This window comes from Chaetodon auriga, chromosome 8 (genome assembly GCF_051107435.1).
Source record: "Chaetodon auriga isolate fChaAug3 chromosome 8, fChaAug3.hap1, whole genome shotgun sequence".
Taxonomy (NCBI): Eukaryota; Metazoa; Chordata; class Actinopteri; order Chaetodontiformes; family Chaetodontidae; genus Chaetodon; species Chaetodon auriga.
Window position 1 is genome coordinate 23,836,574 of NC_135081.1, and position 20,273 is coordinate 23,856,846.

The 20,273-nt window shown below is 44.4% G+C and overlaps 1 protein-coding gene across 2 annotated transcripts; it reads right to left on the minus strand.

Annotated features, from left to right (window-relative positions):
* Positions 1-1,101: 1,101 nt before the first annotated feature.
* stk40 (serine/threonine kinase 40) lies at positions 1,102-18,142 on the minus strand. Of its 2 annotated transcripts, none has more exons than XM_076737708.1 (11): positions 17,922-18,142; positions 14,213-14,339; positions 13,616-13,701; positions 12,809-12,952; positions 11,554-11,778; positions 11,189-11,241; positions 7,393-7,508; positions 5,761-5,905; positions 5,232-5,351; positions 5,027-5,111; positions 1,102-4,767 (listed from the first exon to the last, which is right to left on the minus strand). In XM_076737708.1, exons 2-11 carry the CDS (start codon positions 14,328-14,330, stop codon positions 4,549-4,551), a joined length of 1,311 nt encoding a protein of 436 aa, XP_076593823.1. In that variant the 5' UTR covers positions 14,331-14,339; positions 17,922-18,142; the 3' UTR covers positions 1,102-4,548. The 2 variants fall into 2 exon arrangements, with proteins under 2 accessions (XP_076593823.1, XP_076593824.1); XM_076737709.1 differs by having other exon boundaries at positions 4,427-4,767; positions 17,913-18,015.
* Positions 18,143-20,273: the final 2,131 nt, after the last annotated feature.

Here is a 20,273-nt window from a genome sequence, read left to right on the forward strand (position 1 = left end):
TGATCGATATCAGCTTGGCTAACATCCTCTTCTCACCCACTTCCTCAATGGTGTCCAGAGGGCAGTCCAGGACAGAGCCGGCTCTCCAGTTTGTTAAGTCTTTTCCTGTCCCTCTCAGAGCTCCCACAGCCCCAGCAGACCACTACATAGAAAACTGCAGATGCCGCCACGGAGCTGTAAAATGTTTTTAACAATGTCCTACAAACTCCAGAGGAACTCAGTCTTCTGAGCAGGTGCAGATGACTTTGGCCCCTCCTGTACTGTTGTGCTGAATTACATGAAATGCGTTGACCCGTCGGAGCAGGTTGTCACTAAGCTGTTCTCCACCGTCTGAACTGAGCACTTCTGACTTGCTGATAACCGGGTGGTTCAGCATCTTCAGCAATGGAAAAATCTTTGAAGCACACACCCTCTTTTCAGAAGAAAGCTCAACTGTGGCATGGTGGAATGGGGCAAGAACATGTAGTGCATTGTAATTGTTTGGTACTACAAAGCAGCTGGTGCAGTAACCATCTGTCCTCAAGGAGGCCAGGGCCACCCCCACTGGGCTCCACTCTCGGCTGGAAAAACCTCTCCAACATCAGAAAAGTGCTGTTCCAGCGAGTGTCAACCTCTGTGAGCAACTTAAGCGTTGGTCTCCCCATCTGCTGCTGTACTTGGACCAGCCTTTCTCTTGCTGCTGCTCTTGTCCCAAAGTATACTACAAGCTTCCTGCCAAACACATGACAAGATTGAGAAGATCATCAATTACTTTGGCTGTTGTCTGGTCTGCTGGCAGGTTGAGCATGCTCATGCAGTGCTCGATAATGCCTCAGCATGGAGGATGTATTGTTGCTGTAAGTCAGCTCCTTTTGACACAGCAGGCACACATTGTGTAAAAGCACATACAGATGGCTGGCATTGTACGACTCGGCACTTTCTTTAGATTGTACTGTCCACATCTGGTCGACCAACAAAGAACAACATTCAGCATGATGAATGATAAGAGTGCCAACATTTAAATACTCCTACCACCAGCTTTAGTTTAATTTTTTAAGAAAGTACTCCACCCACTGGCAGTAGGTGCACCACAGCGTCAGAACACCAAGACGTGACAAAGTCGAATGTTTCCATATCAAAGTTTATTGCTGACATGCATGTAGAGATCTGATGAAGTAGAAAAATATGTTTTTTTTATACAAACGTGTTTTTCATCTGTACAATTACGCAGTTTTCTGTATCTAGATGCCCATGTCCGACCAAGCAGCTTACAACACATTATCCCATTGGGTTTAAACTACACCACATTTCATATCCTACACCAAGTTTCCAGTTGAAACAGTCATCAATATATTGGTTATATACTGAAGACTTTATAAGCAGGGTGAAAATCATAAAAACTGAACTTTTTTTAAGTTAACAATAAAATTTTACTACTTGTCCAATTAAGGGGTACATCTATTCTTCATAGTTTCCTGTAGGACCCAGAAGAGTAAATTATCTTCAAATTGTCTATTAGTTGGCACACCTTGCAAATTCAAAATCATGCAACAGTCACATGTTTTACACAGAGTTTAACCTCACACTATTTCCATGCTTTTCAGTCCACATCGCAGTCTACCAACACAACTCTGTAAAACGAACATTGAATGTGGTACAGTCCACGAGCTAGAAAGTGAAACACTTCTTGATTTGGGGGCGGGGGACGAAAAATAACATCTACATTGAGGGTCTATTGTACCTGTAGTTGCTAATCTGTAGTCAGGTGTCATGGAAGATGGTTTAAGACACTTTCCACAGACGATCACTTAATGTCAGTGTTCAGCAAAGGCTACGGTGTTCGTGAAACACCCTTTTCTGATGAACAATCTAGACTACTACAATACTGCTGTATACCCATGGAATTCACATTGAGGTGGGAGAAAGCCGACAGCTCTCTTGACATATATTTTAGCCTCCGGATGTGGTGGTTGACGGCCAACGTGGCCTATAAAGCACGTCAATCGGCATATGATGAAACAGAGTTGGTGTCTCACTGGGTGGAACTACATACAATATGACTGGTGCAGTCATGATGGTACATATTTACATAATGACCCAAGAGTGCAGCCATGTGTGGGGATTTTTGGGGGTTAGTGACAGAAAAAAAACCAAAAAGACACTACAAAAACCCTCCTGTCAAGATAATGTGCGAGTATCATTTTGTTTTATGTAAAAAATAGAACTATGCAAAAGTCAGTCTCGTTATTAGTGTAGCTTAAGTCGACCACAGACTCTGTGGCAAAATGGCAAGAAAATCATTTAGGAATCCAAGAAGGAAAACACAAAAACAGATGCTACTGTTTCATGAATGGGGCTGAGAAGGAACTGAGACCACTGTTGGAGTTAACACTTCTTAAAGCTGAGAGAGCAGAGGTTTGAGGCCTGCTTCACTGACATGAGTTTTGCCTAATCTTAGAAGATATTGTCATAAAATTTTCTGACAGACTACAATGAACGTCTGTGATACAAGCCCCAGTGGTTTGGGGGGGTGGGGGGGCTATACGAGTGAATAAATAAATCAACATGAAATTACAAAGAATAAAAGATGATCTAAAGACATTTGAAAATATTCCAGAGCCTATGTTCATGCAATCAGTTTGAATATAAATAGGAAGAAGTCTAGAGAGCCTAAAGCAGGTACCAATACGCAAAGGCATGTTGCAGTGTACAGATGCCTAACAGTCACTGGTTAGTAGCTTTGCCATGGTTTGAAGAAACCCTTCGATAAAAGAGAAGAATGCATCAATAGCCAAGAAGACCCAGCAACTAAGCTGAAAACCTATGAGTCTGTACTTTCATTTCTCTATGAAATATTACAGTATCGATCACCAGCCACCCGCAAGCCTCTCTGAATAGAGAGCTGACGTGGTGAGATAATACAAGCATGTACAAGTTGAGCTAGAGAGAGAGGGCTTGAGAACGGTGATAGAGATGTCATATTTTCCAATCTTACCAAAGCATTCATGGCAATCATGACGATCGCTAAAACATTCAGTCAAGCCCCGTCCCAGCAAAGCCTGCTCCGGTTTTCACAGTGTCTGCCACTGAGGCAGGCCAGATAACAGAACACAATGACTGGACGACAGCTTAAAGGGCCTGTGGCTGTCCGAGGTTAACGGCTCGACAGCTCCGTAGGCTCTTTTTTTTTGCCTGGCCCGAGACACACGTACATACTCATGGATACTGCAGACTTATCAAAGCGTAGAATGACAGTTCACATTCATACTGAGAAAGAAAAGAAAAAAAAAAAACTTGTCCCATGATCTGTCTTGATAAAGAGAAGTTGGAATACCTGGAAGCCATCTGATTCTGAATGAGGCTGTGGGTACCAGTTTCCTTGGCTAAGAGTAATTTTAAGACATGATTTTTGGCAATGGAGACGTGACAGTGCCTGATCTTCACTATGATGGCACTGAGGAAGCGTTACCATCAATATGCCTTGGCAGGGAGGATCCGACAGTTTTTCCCATTCAGTTCTTGGCATTGTGACTTCCAGGTACCTCACACTAGCTGCCTAGATGCTGAAAATAGATTTCCACAGGGATGAGCAAAAGCAGGAGACAATGCATTCTGCAAATATCAAAGGATGCATGAACACATACCTTGATATTCAATATCTTCAATCAGAAGGAAGGGATAAAATGCTACTTATTAAGGTAAATATGATAAAAAGCTTATTCAGATTATTCGAAACCACTGACAAGGTTTCAAAGCATTATCACTCTGACAGAAAACATTAATGCTTTATGTCACTGGTGGCATCAAGACTCCATTGTTACAATCCCTTGTCTCAGAACAGTGAGCATGGTTTACCAACAGAGAAGAGAGACAGAGAGGTAGATTGATTTGAAGTCAACAGACCGGACCAGTCTGGATCATTTTCGGTACAGGAAAACTGTTGAGAGGAAGAGGAAGGAGTGAGGGGAGGAGGGTGGAATGGAGGTATAGAGAAGTGACATCTGTGATCATGTGATCTGACTTGAGGCAATACCATTAACCACGAGGAAGAGAAGGGTTTGCTACATGATTCTGGTCCTGTATTGCTCAGGGATCCAGAGTTGATGGGGAAAGTGTTACAGCAGGGAGAGCTCAAAGGAGGAGGGGGAGGGGGAGGAGGAATATGGGGTTAATCGTCTCTTCAACACTTCAGGCAGAGCCTTGTGTTAGGCCTGCATGTGACTGTGCCATCAGGTTGGTTGCACAGTGAGATCTGACTATGGGTGACCTGAGGGCAAGGAACCTTTGGTTCAGATCTTCCTCCAGGGCTTTCCATGTTTCATTGGAGGATCCAAACATGAGGAGTGAAGTTCTAAATGGGCAGTTTGTTCTGGCGCCCTCCTCACGCAGGCTCCACCTCGCTTGCCCAAAGCCCACCTACAAATGTGGCCGTTTTTATACCCTTGTTTTGGGCTGGGCCTCCTGTATGCCAGTTCAATTTGGGGGCTTATCCTCATCAGTCCTCTCTGGACTCCACAGGACTCTGCACTCCCTGGAGAGGTCAGAGGGGCTGAGGTGGGTGGTTGTGGACTACTTCCGGAGGAAACGCTGTGCCAGGATGGCAGCATCTAGTGGGCTGACAGGCTGGGCGTCATGGCCCAGACGCCTTACTGGTGGGATGCTGCCAAACTGGCGCTTGGTGAGAAAGCTCTTGGCCTCGTGGATAGTGTTCTTCTCTTCAGCCAACAGCAGCTGCTGGCGCATGTAGTTCTCAAACTCGTACTGTGAAGACTCTTCTATTACCTTGGCCTGAAGGAAGAAAATGTATTCTGCTTAATGTGCTGCAACATCTGAGCGGATTGAAATAAACATGTTCTCCAAGTGTATCTGAGAATATACACATGAGGCAAACCCACAGAAAAAGGTGAATTATATCAACTTATTTCCATTGTTGCACATATTGCATCTGGCTAATTCCCCATCTTAGGCAGCTCTATTTTAACTACTCTCGATTTGCCAACAGGCCCCAAATTCCAACCTGTGATGTCACGTTTCTTTAATAATTTACCTCTTGCAGGTGTTCTGGGTGATTGACCTGATCGTCAATATCCGGCACCACCTGCAGGGGGCCACTCAACGATGAAACAGACTGCCTGTGATTATGAAAACACAACAAGGATGATGACTAACAAACAGAGAGCTCATCAATCTGAAATGACCTATGTAGAATCACTGTATGTCATTTTCAAACATCCAGCAGGGGGGGCGCTTACCACGAGGCAATGATGACACTGAGAGACTCCAGCACCTCTCCTGCAGTAAGCCTTTGCTGAGGGTCCAACACCAGAAGCTTTCGGATCAGACACACTGTGTTCTCAGACACGCGACCATCCCTGTGAGAAGGTCGAGAAAACAGGAAGGGGCAGTTTTATTTGCAAAATGTGACTACAAGTCACCAGTCCACAAAGACACTATTGAAAGATTATGCCGTCATCCCCTCGGGTCCAAACTGAATATGAAAATGTGGTCGACTCTCAGCAAATATTCTGCATAAGGAATCTTAATCTAGCTTGAAGTATTCAAAAATATTTGGTCAAAACATAGAAACAATGGTTGATTTTGTCTGAGGGGGAATCTGGCTTTATTGCTGCCAGTTTAACTGCAGTAAATTTCACTCTGTGTTGCAGAATAATGACAGAATGAACAGAGAATAAACAGTACAAACTGTGTCCTTTTAATATCAGACTCCATTGCTCTGAATAAGTCTCAACCAAATGTCACATGGTCGGGACAAGTACTCACTCTGGGATGGAGTACTCGGCAGCCTTGATCTTGCGGAAGAGCTCTTGAGGTATGCTGTCATAAAAGGGGAACTGGCCATAAAGCATGGTGAACAGGACCACGCCAAGAGCCCACATGTCACTGGGTTTACCGCGGTACGGCCGACCTGGAGACAGGAAGGAGAGGATCAATGAGATCAAATGTGGCATTTGAAATGGTGACAGCAAAGTGCTTTGCTATGCTCCGAAATCAGATAAGCCACAGAGGCTGAAATCGGCACTTGTTTAGTACAACTGCCCTGTGTGACTCAGGGGTGATCAACCCTTTAACAAGTTCAATTCATGTCAGGTCACCAGGTCTAATGATTAACGAGAGGCGCAAACACAAACACAAGCAATGACTCCACATCCACTATATTTCCTGGAAATTTCCGGGGCATGGCTGACTTTTTTTTTTCTCAATAATTAACCCCCAGCCATTAAATCAGCCGTGGATCTGTGGCGAATAAACTGGAGCTGGTGAGGGTGGAGCATCATGGCTGTGCATGACCATAGGCAGTGTGGTTACAGCCAGGCAGGCGGTAGCAACAGAACAGCAGCAGGCAATTATGTTAAAGCTTGTCTCTCTCTCTCTCTCACACACACACACACACACACACACACACACACACACACACACACACACACAAAGAGAGAGAGAGAGAGGATGGGAGGGGTTGGGGGTAGATGGGAGTAGTTTCCCTCCAGTGAGTCATCAGTGCGTGAGTCACTGAAGCTCTGTTTAATTGTGTACCCGTCACGTTATGCTGATATACACGCCCAGGTTTTATCTACACTTTGAGTAGTTGGAGGTGAACAATTTCTGTTTGCAAAGAGTCTTCTTATTCTTGTGCAATGTGCAATGTGCAGGATGATGTTCTGGAAATCAGTTCAAATAGAAATGGAACTGGGGTCTCCAAAGGACGTGCAAGCTCAAGCAGCAGCAGCAGCAGCAGCGTGTGGCACTCAGGTCTGCACATTTACTTTGACAAATGAGCATTGTGAGGCTTAAGTATATAAAAAAAATGGATTTCTGCTTTTTTTCAGACAAAGGAAATGTTTCACACAAAGAGGAAAGTAGCTTCCTCTGCAGACACATATCATGAGAAAAATGCAACATCACCGTGACTACACAAATACAAAAAAAAGCTATTCCGAGCTTTTGCCAGTCCAACATTGCAACATAACCTCTTTCTTCTTGCCTAATAACCGGAAAGTCAAACACAAGACTGCTCGCTTACGCAATGCTCTTTAAAAGAATCCCAGGATCCCATCTGGACCACAATCAACAAGGGTCACTCTTCTGACCAGAACTAGCTGGTGTGCCATTTTGGGGAAATGCATACATTCAGACAGCCGTGTGTCATTTGCAGTTAATACACCTCATAACCCTGTTTCACATCTTAAAGTGGACAGTGGCAAATCCAAGGCACTAAAGGAGGTTTTTGCACCTGCAAAAACATGCGTGACTGTTAGGGAGACAGCATCACCCAGTTTGTCACTTTCAATGTCACAAAGGAGCTTTTCAGCACTCAGACTGTCTGAAAAGCTGCTAGTTTGATGCACACGTTGTCCTTTAAAAAGAACAAGCATGCATGACATCTCTTTTACTCACCACTTAATACATCAGGGCTGATGTAGGCCGGACTTCCTCTCTGGTCTTTCAGCAGGTCATCCTCGCTCACCAGGTGCTTTCCCAGGCAGAAGTTGGTGATGGTAATTCGGTGAGTCCTGTAAGCACAAGCAAACATGCAGACACTGTTGATAAATACCTTTTGTGCTTCTAATTTGAATCAGGAATGAATGTTGACCCGAACAGTCCCACAGCTTGTGCACATCCCGCTCTGTATTCTCTACTTTAACTCGATCAAACCGTGGCAAACACTTCTTAGCAAACTAGTAGCCAAACAGTCTTACTCATCATAACAAACGTAAGTTTCGAATGTGAAACAACACGCTCACAGCTGAAAGCATGAAGTAAACACAGGATGACAGAGACAGTGAGAATTTGCGAGCGTGCCTTGTTGTTTTAATAATCTCACGGTTCACTGGGCCTTAAAAATACATCATTATCTGCATACTGCCAGATGCAAAACACACCCTGCACACCCGGTCTTATTAGAAGACAGTCTCCCAACTACTTATGCTACACTTGTAGTCAAGACATATGTTTCTGTCATCAGGGCCTCTCAATTCTAGAGAACCCTTTGGTGTTATAGATAACTCTCTTCAATGTGCTTCAAGTTCTTCTCTCATCTCTTTGTTCTTGTACCTTCCTGTTAAGCTTCATGTAAACCAATGCTTTGAATAATGTAAGTTTATTTTCATCGACAGACATCACTGCTTTAGCCAATGGCAATCTTCTTACATGAGGCCTGAGACATTTTGAGAACGAGACCATTCCAGACACACTGGCGCTTCAAAGTCTGAGAAGACCAACTGCTGTTACCAGCGATGTTTGATTAATTTGGTTTCTGTGGAAACAATGTGGTACTATAGGATTTTTCTCTGAGTCATCAAGGTAAATTTAGTTTGCTTGCGGTGGAGTGAAACCTAACTGTATTAAAGCTGAAGAAATATGGACTGTTCTATATCTCTGTTCTTTTAGCAGAGAAAGAGGAAAAACACTTTGACAAACATATGAGTCAGCCTGTGGCTTGGGATAATTGTCTTGATGACTAAGCCTGCATGGTGATGGGCTGGCAAATGAATATATAAAGCTCACGAAGATTTAAAATATGTACACAAACACGCAACTTCAAGTGCACCCACACAATCGCTCCCATGGTGAACACGCACACAAGAAAATACACTCAAAGGCACATGAGCACACACAAAGCCACGGTCTAGAGCCTGGGTCCTCTCTGGATCACGCTCCTCACCCACATCCGCTTTCTAAAAAGCCTGAGGTCAACAGCTTCCCCTATTCTCTCTCACTTTCACACCCTGCTCCATCACACACACTCACTGCTCCCATTATGGCATCTGGAGCCAATTCCTGTCAAACACTCAATTTTCAACCATATGCTCCGATCTCAACCTTCCCTTAGAACATTCAGTTCACGTAACTTCCAGCTACTTATGTGATCCAACCCTTCAACGGCTTTGGTGATCTCAATAACCATACAGTGGCCTTGTGATCTGCACAGGGATGGGCCAGAGGAACAGAGTGCAATGCTTCAAGGACCCTCGACATAAAAGCTTCCTTTATGGAGGAGTCTGTTCTTTTGTCCGCATGCATCACGACCCAGGCTTCTATTCTTACACCGGAGATTGGGTAAATGAAATTGCATGTTTGCCTCGTGAGGCAAGGGTCCCTGAGGACTGAAGAGAGACCACATCATCTCTGCTTCCTGATCATGTGACCCCGGGTAAGACAGGAAACCAGAAACCTAAACACCCCCCTTGACTTCACTCTCCCGGCAACATTTTGCTGAAAATACACCAGCTGACGAGAAAGGAGGTGAAACGCAGGGCAAATTCTACAGAGACCAGCAAATTTCATTTCTCTGAACCAATGATTTGGAAACTTATACTAGCACCCAAGCTTTACTGTAGCACATTTTTTATCCTTATTTCTAAGGCTGGCACTGAATTATGGCTACTGCAGCATGAAAAACAATCCACAAATGTTTAATTGAGTCAGAGGGGATAATCCATCCCTGAGACAACACAGTGACGTAAATTAACAGGTGCTCTCTAGAAGAAACACAAGCAAAACAAAAGTATGAATGTCCCTGTAGAAATACAACAAAAATCTAGGTAGTCAAAACAAGCTCTGACATAAATTGTCAACGACCCTGCAGATTGATTTATGACATCCTGCTTTCATAACAGCTGGCACTGCAAGAGGAAGTCACATCACTTGTGCATAAACTGCTGAGCTTGTTGATGGCATCAATGCAGTTCCCGGAGTGACGACAAGCAGCAAAGGAGGAGAGGGGATTTTGGGATCGGTCTGCATCTGAAGTGACCCGTGTACTTCCCATACTGACTGTACATTCACACACATCCAGGGCGGAGTGACAGAGGAAACGTGCAGGCCAGCAAAGTATGATGCATAAAGGAGACCAGGAATAGTGAAAAGTAAAAAAGGATATGACAAAGGGGAGAAAACAGAAAGACAATGAAAGCAGGAAAGGGACTGGGGTGTAAAAGAAAATAGAGAAAAAGCAGAGGGTAAATAAATGATGACTAAGTGTGTGCATGTATATGTGTGTGTGCGTGTGTGTGAGACATGCATTACGGTGTGAGTCAGCTCTGAGCTATGGGGCCCTTGGCAGGCCTCTCCTTTGTCTACAGCTGGGACGGAGTGTTCCGCTCGTCTGCTCCTCACCCTGCCACCCTCCTTCCCTGGCCAAAACACTCTCCTGTTTCATCACCACCACCACCACTACTGTTGCTGGTGCTGGTGGTGGTGGTGGTGGGGGCGGGGGCAGGCTCTGATGCCTGAGATGCAGAGTGTGACGTGACAGCTCAGTGGACAAACTCAGACATGCATATGAAGCCTGAGAAGTGACTGAGTAGAGTGTGAGATAACTCTAGGACTACACTCACTTGTGCGTGATGCATCGGTGTTTAGATGTGAAGGTGTGTGTAACCGAGCGTAGGAACAGAGTGTGTGTATGTGTGTGTGTGTGTGCGCCTGTGTTAGTCATGTCCTTCCAAATGAAAAGACTGGTTTTGTGGGATGATTATCAGAGTCTCCAAGAACGTACGCGTTGACCTCTGCTGTTCAGAGGCAACCTTCCACAGGTTCAATGCAAAATCTATCTGAATCATCTAAACTTGGACAAACTCATATCAAAAAGCAAGTAGCAGCTGAAACACATTCTCTTAGAGGGTGACTTTCACCCCCTGAATACACACACCCTCTCTCCCATACACTCTGCATGTACGGTGTTTGGAGAAGGCCTTACAGATGAGTAGTTTTCCATTCTGCAGGGCCTATCTGAGCTGCAGCACTGTGTGACCTGAGATGCACTCACCAGGGTCCTGCGTTCTATATAACACTGCTCGAGCCCCACCCACCCCAAAACACTCTCCTACCGAGAACAAAGCCACGGCATATTCTTTGCTCCGTTTTGCACCAGAGTCCAGTTCACCCTCCGCTTTCAAAAATCCAACCACGGGGAATGAATCATCAGCCTTTACTCAACGCACAGACACGGACTGAGCGTCAGGCACAAGAGAGGAAGGATTTAGGCTGCTGCGACTGATCTCACTCTTAGTCTGAGAATGTGACCCCTGCTTGGGTTTAAAGCCAAATGCACACTGGATACAGGCTGCTGGGGCCTCTCACACACGTGAGCTGACTAACTGGCAGGCTAAAATGACCCACCCGGTATAATAAGAGAGGTTATTGGCCAGTTAACTGGCGAAGCCGAATAAGTGAATGAGATTCTTCTTACCGTTTGTTCAGCACCATGTTTCCCAGCTTGAGGTCTCTGTGCACAATGTTTTTCTGCATGTAGGAAAGAAAGACAAGAGAAGAAAAAAGATGTCTGGTCAAATCATGCTTGGGGTCATTGCCATCAAAACAATACGTTTGTTTTTGAGAGCGGCACACAAGCATGGGGGATGAGTAATTAGAGAGCCTGAGCAACCAGCAGCTAACAGTAACAAAGCAACTTCGTGTCCAAGCGTTCTTCATCGATTGAAACTGTGTGTTCATATTTCCTCTCAAGCACACTGTCTGGTGGTATGATGGATAACACCTTTTCAGAGAAGTGCACCTTTTGTTGGAATAGTCTACCAAATTCTATCCTAGACTCACCTTATGGAGGGCCTCCACCACACGCACCACATCATAGAAGATGACGATGGCCTCGCGCTCGCTCAGTCGCTTCTCCTTTATGACGTAATGCTGGAGGTTTATTAGATCTGCTGTCTTGTCACTGAAGTCGTGAGCACACAGGCAGTCCAGCACGAGGCAGATCCGCTTCTTCATCTTGCGCACTTTGTTGGCCTCCATGTCCTCCACTATTTCATAGGCTCGGTCCTTGGGAACGACAACAAAGAGAAGTGTGAGCAACTATCTTCAGGAAGGTGCTTACTTTCTAAGGAGACAGAGCCGGTGGTGTGTTTTAGAGGCACTTTCCAACAGCATCCAATCAATATAACTTGAGGCATCCATGAATGCAGCACATTGAATGGATTCCTGTGCCTTACCGGCTGATCAAGCAGATTCATTCAGCTTAGAACGACATAGATTCAAGCTGGGTAGAGGCCATCAATCACCAGCCAGCAAGTAGCCGATGTAAGTAAGAGACACACCCCTTCACACCGGGTGGTGGTGGAAGACGAATAACAAAAGGTCATTCCTCTTCTTCCAGCTCCAGTCTTAGCAGAGTCACAACTTCTTATTGATTTCTGTATCAGTTTGTCAGTTTTTTTTTTTAGATGCAGTCAGCACCTCTGAAAGCATACATTATTAACTGGATCTCTCACAGTGGAGATGCACTATAATAATCCAATCAATATTGCAGGCCTAAATGAATCAGAGTGCATGGCTCAATGCTGCTATTCTGAGAACACCAGCAGAGTGGAACAGACAGGATGTGAAAGAGAGACAAAGGAGAAAAAAACAGAGAGAGAGAGAGAGAGAGAGAGAGAGAGAGAGAGAGAAAGAGAGAGAGAGAGAGAGAGAGAGAGAGAGAGAGAGAAGGCAGATGGAACAATAACAAAGTTAAAGGAGGAGGCAGACGGGAAGACAGGTGAGGGAGGGGGGCTCATTGTGAATGGATGGGGCTGTGAATAGAGAACGACTGCAGATAAATATGGCTTTTAATGGTACTCCCACTTCTCTATTGAAACAACCCTGATAGGGAAAATGCAAGCAGCTGGCTGGTTACTTACACGGGGATGCCATATTCTGAACTGAATAGAAAGTGGAACAAACTTCTCCATGGTAATAGTGTATTCATCATGTTCAGTTATACAGAATACTTGCCCACACAGCACTGAGTAATACAGACAAACTATAAGAAACTCTTCTTTTTAACTTAATTGCCAAATGTGTGCAGGTCTACCTGGAAGAGGCCGTGGTGGTGCACCACCCCATCCTGGTTGTGTAACAGAGAAAGGAGGGAGTATTCGGTGTGCAGCAGCATCTTCCCCTGCCTCTCCTCTTGAGTCTCCCCTGCAGAGTCCACTCGCTCCTCCAGCGTCAGGATCTTTCGTAACCACAAATGAGAACAGAGCAAACATTAGAGGTCACAAGACAAGAGCTCATACAGGATCAGACAGCGGAAAGAGAGCTTTAACCATTTAGTATGGAGCTAATCTTCAGTCCTGACGGTGAACCTTTTAAGGGACTGAAGACATGACATTAAAGCACACATGCCAGGCATTTAACAACAAGCTAAAATCTGTGCAGTGGAAACGGCATAACAGCGCTGCAGCTTTAAAATAGTGGCTCACACGTGAAGTAAACAAGCTGTGCAGCAGACACTGAGGTGGTGCAGTCACTGGTATGAGGGGAGGGCATTGACTTACTACGTGGTCCTGGGGGTTAAAAGTTGACATTCCAGGTGGGGCACTACCTTCCTCCCTTCCTTTTCACCCCCTTCTGTACCACCCTCCCTTGCAGAACAGACATTGGATAGCCCCAATAAACAGACTGCCTGCCTGAGGTTTTGTTGTTTGCGCCAGACCGAAACAGGGGGCCATAAAATGAACACCAACAAAGGAAGGTCAAAGGTTCAGGTGTCTACTGGGCCATCATAGCTTTGCTTTGGATAACATGCTCATTTTTTTATTGAACTGTGTGCTTCACTCATTGCGTTTGTGAGAAAGAAAAACAAAAAAAAAAAACGTGCCAACACTGACAGACTTACTTTGAGCTGATAGAAGTCATCGGTGCCGTCCTTTCTGGCCAGACACTGCACTATGCTGGGCACTGGTGAGTTGCCCAGGCGAGGCCCTGCATGGATAAGAAGAGGAACAGCTGCATGACCAAAAGGCAGGCTACATGCTGGAGTGTGTGCTCTCACTGCAACTCATTAAAGGCTGAACGTGCACGTACCCATTAACACCCCTAGTGTAATGTTTTCTTTGGCACTCTGCATTGCAAATAGTGGAGTAGTTGTATAGTAGAAAACATTCAAGTTTGAGAGCACAGGAGACAAATACGTTTTCGAGTGGGAGGAAATAACCTTGTTCCAACACAGAGTCAGACCTTTCTGGCCGATGTCATGGGGATCAGCAAAATTCTTCACATTCTTGTCTCAGGCATGCATGCACATAGAGACACCCCACAACTCTCACGCACTAACACACACATACACACACCTTTCCCCATTTCCTGCACACACACAGGTTACACTTAGGCTCACGAAAAAATTTAAGCACTAGATGCAATCTCAGCCAGACAGACCTTACTGATTACCATTTCCATATTTTAGGTCTCATGCAAAGTCAAACAGCTTCCTTACCAAGAATGAAGGGCCCGGCTCTCTTGGCGTTACTGCCGGATATCCCAGGACATTGCAGCTTGTTGGCCCTGCCTGATGTCTCTCCAGCTCCCCTCTCCGACGACCGCCGCTTGGACATACTGGAGCTCTACAGGGGAATATATCTGATTAGTACACGAGATAAAGATAGTCAAGCTACGCAGTAAGTGCATACATGTGACTGCAAGGACAAGGTCTGATGACAAAAAATAGCATCAGTAATCTCTAACCAAACAATGGTTCTTCAAAAATAAATGCTACCCAGTGCTTTACCAGTGAACAGGCTTGATCGAGAGTGGGCTGATTAGTGAACAGAAGTGAAAGGATGTAAACTTCAGGGCAGCTCCACCCAGCCGATTTTAAATATCCCTCCCACACATTTACCAACACCTCAGTGTGAATGTGAGGCCATTACGGCTCCATTCAGAGTGATGGCTGCTGGTGTCAAGGGTAACACCTCAGATTCAATCTCCCAAACAGGCAATGCAAAAGCGCCACAATCTACAATTTAAATGGAAAATGCTTTCATGTAAATGAAATGAATATACGAATCCGATCATACATACACGTTTAAATAAATTGTAATTTTATTCTCTAATAGATGTCTTGTATTTGACATTTGTGTTAACTGTAATGTTTAATGTATGTTTTAAACGTCGACCCCAGGAAGACTTGCTGTGCTTCAGGGCACAGCTGATGAGCTGGGATCTTGACGAACAGAAAATAAACAATGAATAAAATTCTTCTCAGCACTGAACCACTTATCCATCTTTAGCTTTTCCTGCTGCAGTGGTCATGGGTTTAGAAAATCCTTCCGCTCTTAATCTGCGTGTTTTATCTCAAAATCTGTACAGCCGGCTTATCTACGCAGACCTTCCTCTGAAAGGACATGCATGTTCAAACAGGGCTAGAAAAAAAAAAAAAAAAAAGATGCCAAGCCCTTACACTATGATAAGGAACTAGATTCACATGTCAGAAGAACCAGTGACACAGTATGACGCATCATCATTACACAAACGACTTCAACTGCCACAGCAGATCTACCTCCCAGAATTCAGAGTGTAAGAGGTATGCTTTGTTTACTGATACCGAGTTCCAATGTGATGAAACCCCATCTGTTTCCTGTAACAGGGAAGTAGTGCCTTGAACCAAGAGGGATGACTCACCCTGCTGTCGTCCTGAGTTTCCATTGGACAGAAATGCTTAAATGTCTAGGTGATGACACCAATAAGAGCGTGAAATGTGCCCCGAAGCCTCTGACATGCACAATATCAACAGAAAAAAATCACCTCATGGAAGTTAGGGCAACAAGAAGGGCGACACGAAGTGACATATCTGAAGTAAGACGATCAATGTCAGATAGCAGCGGCTTGCATATTTTAGCCAACTACACAAGAGAAGTGATTCAGACTAGTAAAATCCAAAGCACCTCATAAACTGCAAACTAGACACTGAGTGGAGAGCACGCAAACACACACAAAAAACCTCAAGAATATGTAATCAGTCTTGCAAGTGGAACAAATTAGAGAAAATGAATATTTTTAATGAATTAGACCATCTTCCTGTTTCAAAACTAATCGTGCGCCACTCGCCAGTTGGCGTTTTTGGGCAGAGAGGAGGCAGGACAGTTGGCAGTCAGTATGGGCTGGTATGAATTCTCACTTCCATGAGGCTTTTTGTGATCCCAGACAGCAGACAGTGTCATCATCATGTCTCTCGCCCATCTGTCTCCATCTCCACTAGTCATCACCCACTGAGTCTGATGAGCTGAGGTTTTCTGACAGCATTTATGGCACAAGCCAGAGTGACACCAAGTCACGCTGCCAATAGTAAGAGAGCATCTTACTCTAGAACACGGAAAGCAAAGCAATGGATAATCCAGTGGCCAAAGTGGTTGGCAAAATCGACAATCTGCACACTTCTTTCTGTGCTGCCAGATAAATCCATTTTAAATTGTTGGTTGAGTGCTAGAAAGGCTGCTAGATTGAATAAAATAAGCAGACAGCGCACAAGCTAACAGGCACTTCATTTGTGGCCAATTCCCACATTCCTAACAAGGTTATCTGTGATTGTGCCTTGCATGAATTTCTTTTCTCTACAGCTATATAGTCAAGAGTTAAAAACAACAACAACAAAAAAACAACAACATACAAATTCATGTACTTTGGACTTACAAACTAAACTGACTCATGGACACAAACTGCTTCATAACACATAGCAAATGGACCCAGGGCTATCCATCTACCTACTAAACACCAGCTGCAGTGCTGCGTAGCCAACCCCTGACACGTCTAAAAGGCAAAGGTCAATGCAACCAACTAATGCACACTGACCTAAATGACATCAGCGTGATGACAGCACACAGCTATCCTTTTCTGACACTGCTGTGCCTCTCTGCACAGCCAGTGATCTGGCAAGCAAAACTGCCTCTGACTGCCTCTGCCTCTGACTGTACCAGAGGGAGGACAAGAACAGATACAGCCTCTGAATCATATCACACAAAAGGAGGAGAGACACGCTGCCGGTGCCCACGAGAAATGTGGGCTCCTTAAATAGTATCAGAACAAAACAACCACGTAGGTGTCTCAAGATCCACCCACCCAGACTCCATGCCACTTGTCTGGCTCTGCAAGAACAGCTTGATTGCAAAAATCAAGGTAGTATCAGGATGGACAAAGGAAGCATAAGGACACTTGAGCAGGTAGTAAACATGCAAGTGGACCCAGCAAGACAGTATGATCCAAATCAATGCAGCCATATATAGATCAAACGCAAAAGTCAGGACAAAGAGGTAAAGCAACTCGAAGGTCATACACGCTTCAATCCTGCTGCTTCAATCAAATGTCAATCAATCATGTCAGCTCACACATCTACAGCTACGAAGCCTACCTATTACTGCAGCTGTAAGCTGATTACTGCAATAAAAACGCCGACAACAAGTCTGTGTGTACTCGGTCACATTATAAATCACAAGACAAAAATAATTACAAATACACCCAGACTGTCACACATTGTTTGGTGCCATTTTGCGACCACAAGGTCTGGACACCGTTCAGTCCTGGCAGCGAACAGTGTAATCGTGGAGTAAAACGCTGACGTTATGCCTTACAACTTGTGCAAAACCACTCCACAGACAGCTCACAACCTGAGTAGCCAGGTGCTAATGTGTTTTCCCCACAACAATGACTATCTGACCACCTTCAGACGTTTTAAAACACACTAAACCGCATTGCACAGCGTGCGTTAATGTAGAACGTCTGAATGGGGTAATTACTTAACTAAACACACACTCAGGCATTATTTCACGACGTATCTTCATTTAGGGTAACAGAAAACAAAGCTTGACTGCATATTCAAACTTAGTACGGCAACAAAGCTGACTGAATTCCTCGGCTGAAGACGCTGCCACAGCTTCGGGCACACCGGCCACACAAAGGGGTGTCGGGGCACACAACACAACAAGGAGTCGGTGCAAACTACACACAGCAGCCGTTAGCTCGGTTATGGCTACTTTAGCATGCATTGTTACGTGCTGGCGAGTTTTCCATATGATTGCTGGCGAGCGACGTTAGCTAACGCCAAGCCGGAGGCTACAGAGCAGCCGGGAGGCCATTTAAACAAAGTCGGTAACATTACAGTTGGCTAGCCTTGCCTGAAAGCTAGATAGCAATGTAGTCGCTACCTCGCTTACCTCGAGCCAAAACCGCCGGGTAAAGTCTGCGTTGTCTGCTTACAACATCGACATTTCTTGGGTAAATGCTGCGGTGGATGTGCGGAGCTCCTCGCTTAAACAGGAGAGACCACAGAGGGTTGGTTTCGGGTTGTTTAGCCTCTGTTACCGAAATGAGCAATTAAGGAAAAGCCTCCGCTCTTCGCTGATCGCATCTTTCCACAGCGACAGCGCCACCTGACAACGGAAATGACGCACATACTTATTTGATTGACAGCTGCGCTCGACCAATGCCATCACCCGTCTGTTTTTTCCGAGTAAATGGTTGCGCACTGATGATGAAATTCTTTGCATAATAAAAGTTGCAAAATGAAACACATTACGTCATAGTTGTCTGTACGGGAAAAGTTTGATAGAGTAGAATTGAGTCTAGGTGGTATGAAAAAACAGGCAAATGTCAGTGTGGACACTGTGTGTGGAATATAACGACTTCGTTTGTTTGCAAATAACTTCCCAGCCCACATGGAAAAGACACTAAAAATACCTTTCTAGCGGTGAATCGTTTGCCAGACAGGGCATATGTTCTGTCTTAAGGTCTGCAAATAAAAGTATTTTTAATCACCCAACCAGAGGAAGTCATCAGAAAGAAGGATCTTTACATAATAAAAAGAGAGTAGTCCTTGGATTATCATTTAATGAGCAATAAAAGATGAAATCACCTTCATCTCCAGTCTCAATTAAATCTCATAACATTTCTTCATGGAAATCATTAAACTTACCTGTCTCTGTAGTTAAAGGTAATGTACCTGACTGCAGCTGTGCTCATAAACATCTCTGACTCTCAGCTAAAAATTTGCCTCATATGATGTAAGGCTGCAACTAAATGATTATTTTCATTGCTAATTAATCAGTCGATTATTTTTACGATTAATCGATGAGTTATCAGGTCTATAAAAGGTCAGAAAATGGTGACAAATGTTGATCAGTGTTTCCCAAAGCCCACGGTGATGTCCTCAAATGTCCTGTTTTTGTCCACAACCCAAAGTCATTCAGTTTACTGTCATAGATGAGGGAAGAAACCAGAAAATATCCACATATAAGAAGCTGGAATCAGAGAAATTTGGCTTGTTTTAATTACTTAAACCAATTAATCAATAATCAAAGTAGTTGTCAGTTAACCTAATGGTGACAACTAATCGATTCATTGTTGCAGCTCCAATATTAGGCTCTACACTGCAGTTGCTTTTTAACGACACACACATATCATCTCATTCAGGTTACCCATATGACTCAGTGAAACTGTAGCACTGACTTCAGTTAGCACATGCCTGATAAAGGCATTAGATTTTCAATATTTGACACTCATTGTCCAGTCATGAAATCTCTGAATCAATGTTACCTGTATGTTGAAATTGCAGTAAGGGAGGGTTTCAATGCTGGCACCACCGAGCTCACTGAAAAGCCAAGGTGTTACTCCAGCAAGCACAGTTTTTGAACGACATGACATTTATTAAAGCCCACCTATGTTCTCGATTTAGATTCCCCCGACTGATCTTAAATACCACCCACAGCTACCAGTTTCAAACCAGTGGGCAGGTGTGATAGACATAGACAGGGCAACCTAAATGGCAGAGGCTCATTCGAGTTGCTTGAGTCTTCCTGCCTTGACTCAGCAGAGCACATGCCCCCGGCCACATGAAACATTTGTCAGCCTGTGGCTTTACAGTGTCCTACCCACAGCCTTTAAAGAGGAAACTGAATCATAACGCGAAATGCAGGGTCTGTGAGAGAAACATGATTTAGTTTTATGTTCAGGGAAACTAAGGTTGACTGGACTTTTTTTTTGTCTGTAAGTTAATAGCTTTGTAATATTGTGTGTGGTCCTAATGGAAGAAGCAGTGCAAGTTTTTTTTTTTTTAGTATGCCACTAAAATAAAGTTATCCTAGTGAAGATAAATATTTATGGTGAAATATTGTATTCTGGTGAGGTTGGTTGACTCCAGTGCGCAGTCTTGCATTGTGACTGGCCTAAGCTCAGGTTTCTATTTGTTTTGCAGGTAGGTTGTATCCTCAGGGCACATAGTGTTTCTTGTCTCACCTTTGCCAAGATTATTGGGAAGACCTCATCAGAATACTCCTCCCACGGATCAATTCAGAGAAATGTCTCAGCATGTTTAGCCTGCATGGTATGCACCACGTTCGTGTGTGTGTGGCTGACTAGAGGAGCGCTGACTATCAGCCTCACTTTGACCTGTCTGTGGGCAGACTGCACACAAGTATTTTGGGTACAGCCAGCAATTCTCATTGTAGGTCTGTGCTGGAGGACATCTGTCTAACTGTGGATTACATTCAAGCATACTGCTTTTAATGTTC